General features: G+C 35.5%; 1 protein-coding gene across 1 annotated transcript; it reads right to left on the bottom strand.

The window, feature by feature from the left end:
• Positions 1-207: 207 nt before the first annotated feature.
• LOC129922189 (uncharacterized) lies at positions 208-3,506 on the bottom strand. Its single transcript, XM_056007216.1, has 2 exons — positions 3,360-3,506; positions 208-2,671 (listed from the first exon to the last, which is right to left on the bottom strand). The coding sequence occupies exons 1-2, from the start codon at positions 3,386-3,388 to the stop codon at positions 712-714; spliced, it is 1,989 nt and encodes a 662-aa protein (XP_055863191.1). The 5' UTR covers positions 3,389-3,506; the 3' UTR covers positions 208-711.
• Positions 3,507-3,865: the final 359 nt, after the last annotated feature.

The following is a 3,865-nucleotide window of genomic DNA, read 5'->3' on the forward strand; positions in this document are numbered from 1 at the left end:
TTCATGTATTGTCATGTTCTAGAAGTACTTTTGTTCATGTATTGTCATGTTTTAGAAGTACTTTTGTTCATGTATTGTCATGTTTTAGAATTACTTTTAATGTATTGTCATGTTTTAGAAGTAGGGGGAAAGGGGGGTAAAACGTACCCCCTAAGGGGAAAAATTCATTAAAAAAAGTTTGGTAAAAAGAATGTTTATTTTTTATGTCATAGCTTTACAACAACACATACTACAAATGTACAAGGTTTCAAGACTGAGTTATTTATATTAAAATAGAAAAATACAAAACAAAAAAAAAAAGAGTACTATTTACCCTCCCAAGAGTCTAAATAGTACCAGCATGGAGGGTAATAAGTACCAACTATATATATACATAACAATGCAGAAAGATTCACAAACATAACTCACAAGTATAAGTATCAGCATTTTCACAACCTGCACATGCAATATGCACCCAAGAAGCACATATTAAACATTGTATCATATCTTCTTTAAGGTTTTTTTCGCATATAAAACAATACCAATTTTGACTTTTCTCACTCTCATTCTGACCAAACTGAATAGAAATTTTACTTTTTTTTTTTCTTTTGTGTTGCAGGAATAATTTGAGTTTGTTGTTTTTTACTTTTTTTTGAAATTGCAGCATCCACAAGAATTTTTTTATAGGGACTGGAAGTTAAAATTTCAGATTGAAAAGATTTTTTTTTCTGTTTAACATCCATGGGGGGGGGGGGGGGGTTCTTTTACTGAGATAGGAGAGATTGCAGTTACAGGGATGTATTTAGACTTTGATTGCCGAGAAGGAATTAAGCAATCATAATGGCCTACATCATCTCCAATATTTGTAAATCGAATAACTACTGCAGGGGAGGAAGGAAAATCATTCATGCCATATTTTAAAACAACATTACTAGTTGCATTCATAATGACAATTGGCTTTCTGAGCAGCTTCGTAGTTGCTATTATCTCTAGCTCGCCAACCATAGTATTTGGTCTAGAAATACTATCTAGCCTTTCAAAAATATTGTCAAATTTTGCATGTGGCATGTCAGCACACAATGTTGCTGCATCAAGGTCAGTATAATGCTCAATGTTTTTACAAATATAGTCAACAACTTGTGCTCTAAGAGAGTCTGCCAATGCCTTTTCTTGTATTTTAACTTGCAGGCTACATACAACTCCACTTGAATCTCTGTCAGTTAGCTGGAGATGTTCATGTAATGAAATGCGAATGCTTCTAAAAAAGCATCTGCCGTCAGGCTCTGTTGGAATTGCATTGTACGCAGATATAGAAAGTTCTAGGTGAGAAAAATTTGAATGTATGGAGCTTTGAGCAGTTGCACCAAATCGTGGTTCATTTGATGAAGTGAGTGGGGATGTTGCAACTATTGTTGAGGAGTCTGATGATGACTGCACTAACAACTGATCATGTTGGGAATTTGAGGTTGAAGGGATGGGTTCTACAGGAATATTTATAACTGAGCAAATGGAGGTTTCAAAATCACTTTCAGTGAATATATGTCGATTGCAAGGCCATATGCCACATTTCAAAAAACCATTAGCAAAATTTGCGACCGAAGCTGCTCTTGGGTATGCTCTGCCTAAGATGGTAGCCACCTGAAATACAGTAATTCCTCTACCTGGATGATTAAAAAGCCACTTATCTGACTCTTGTACATAACAGCTTTGCAGGGGCTTAAAAAACGAGACATCCAAAGGTTGAAGCTTATGTGTAGTATGAGGGGGCAAGCTGAGCATAATAACACAAGAGTTACTTGCAGCAGTGATGGCTTGCAAATTTTTGCTGTGAGAGGTATGTCCATCCAAGATAAGAAGAACAGGCTTTTCTTTTGATGGTTTTACACTGTTTATAAAATGATCCATCCATTCTGAAAAGCTATCTGCAGTCATCCAGCCACTTTCATTGCATACAGCGATTGTTCCTGGAGGAGCACCATCTAAAAGTTCGCCCTTCATCCGTTTTCGCTTGTAGACAAGCATAGGTGGAATAGCATTTCCTGCTGCATTAGCGCAAAATATTGCTGTGGTGGTAAGACCTCTTTCTGCACTGGTCAACTTCCCCACCTGATGCCTTCCTGTCAAGCTCACCACTTTTTGCTGTTTTTTCTGGACAGTTGAGAGCGCTGTTTCATCGGTATTGAAGATCCTAAGAGCATCTAATTTATTTTCTGTAATGATGCTTTCAAGTTTGTCAAAAAATCTGTTAACTGCTATCTTGTTAAAACCGGTACTACGCGCAAGAGATGTTGCTTCAGGTTGTCGCAAGCTCAGATTGTGACGTTTCTTAAAATCTCTAAACCAGTCTTTTCCTGCCATTCCTTCTGTTTTATTAAATCTGTGAGACAAGCCATTTTTTTCTGCTATTTGGTATGCAAGACATCTTATATCGTTTCTGGTCAGGCCGAACAGCATTCCTTCCAGTTGATTGATGTGACTGACAAGTTCATTCTCAAGCTCTGCTGGTAGAACTGTCATTCTACCTCTTTGTACTACATTCCCATTCGCAAACTTGTTTTTTCCATCTAAGTGTCTTTTTAGAGTTGGTTTAGGTATACCGTAAAGTCTAGACACTTCATTGAGACCATATTTATTCCTCAATGCCTCTAAGGCTTTCTGAAGATCCTCCGGGGACCAGGTTGAAGCTCTGCCCCTGGGTAAAAAAAATAATGAATGTAAATGATTATTAAATAGATTGCTATAGTCTATATGGTATTTTATTTATTTTTTTAAAATGTAGATCTACTTATAGTTAAGGGCTAGATTATGTTTAGTCTAAAATTTAGATATAGCCTTAATTTTATTCAATCTAAATCTACTAGATTTAGTACCTTAATTATCTTTTTTAGTCTAGACTCTATAGTCTATAGTTATAAAGAAAGTTATTGTTACATAGACATAGAGTAGAGTATAGAGGATGATAGAATATGATTCTAGAACTAGATTATATTATAAATCTAGATCTAGATAGTAGAAAGATCTTTAGCAATTACTAGATCTAGATTCTAGCTTTAAAACATAAAATAAGAAAGTTATTTGATCTACATATAGATATTATGTCGAGATCAACTGTGGGGCTAAATAGTACCGAATGTCGGATAATTAGTACTTCCGGTACTTTTTACCCTCCTGGCGCCGGTACGATTTACCTCAAGGGGTCAGCCCACATAACGGTTTATCATATTAACATGTCTAAAAATAACTGATGTACTGAGGCATTATTTTCAAGAGGAAAGGTTGGTAGCTTTTGGAACATGATAGGTTGCCTCATTAGATAATTATACGATTTCTAACATGTGCAAAAATTACATCAAAAAAGGTAAAAATGAATAAAACCTTACCGTTTTGGTGTCTTTTGATTAAGCTCCATAAAATTAACATGAATGATGACGCTATAGTTGTAGGTCAATATGCCAGGTTTTTATTTTTAAAGACCATTTCTAAATATGAAAATTTTCGGTGGTACGAATTAAACAGTGGTACGTTTTACCCCCCTTTCCCCTACTTTTGTTGATCTATTATTATCCTTGTTCTTTATAAGATTATTGAGATTTCAATATTTCTTTCTTTTTTACAGGCATCATATATAAAGTACTATAAGAATATATCCTGGCTCTAAGCAGGCTTTGATCCTTTGTATGATACAATGTCATTGGTCAGCTTTACGTTGAGTTTGTTTTACGGACCTTTAGAAACCATGAGTTGGGAATTACACTCCTAATATCAAAATATGGCTACCACTGTATGGACTCAACTTTGAGGTCACGTTTTATTACATCTATGTAACGGAGGTGGGGGCGACCAGTTTTTCTTTTGCCAGTCGCGAGTTGACCATAGAGGACGACTT

The sequence above is a fragment of the Biomphalaria glabrata genome, chromosome 12 (genome assembly GCF_947242115.1).
Source record: "Biomphalaria glabrata chromosome 12, xgBioGlab47.1, whole genome shotgun sequence".
NCBI classification, from domain to species: Eukaryota; Metazoa; Mollusca; class Gastropoda; family Planorbidae; genus Biomphalaria; species Biomphalaria glabrata.

Bases quoted from the DNA above. Each gene is read 5' to 3' on its own strand.
- LOC129922189 (XM_056007216.1), bottom strand. From the start codon at position 3,388: ATGGAGCTTAATCAAAAGACACCAAAACG. The intron at 2,672-3,359 runs GTAAGGTTTTAT...TTTTTTACCCAG, and splicing joins AATCAAAAGACACCAAAACG to GGGCAGAGCTTCAACCTGGT.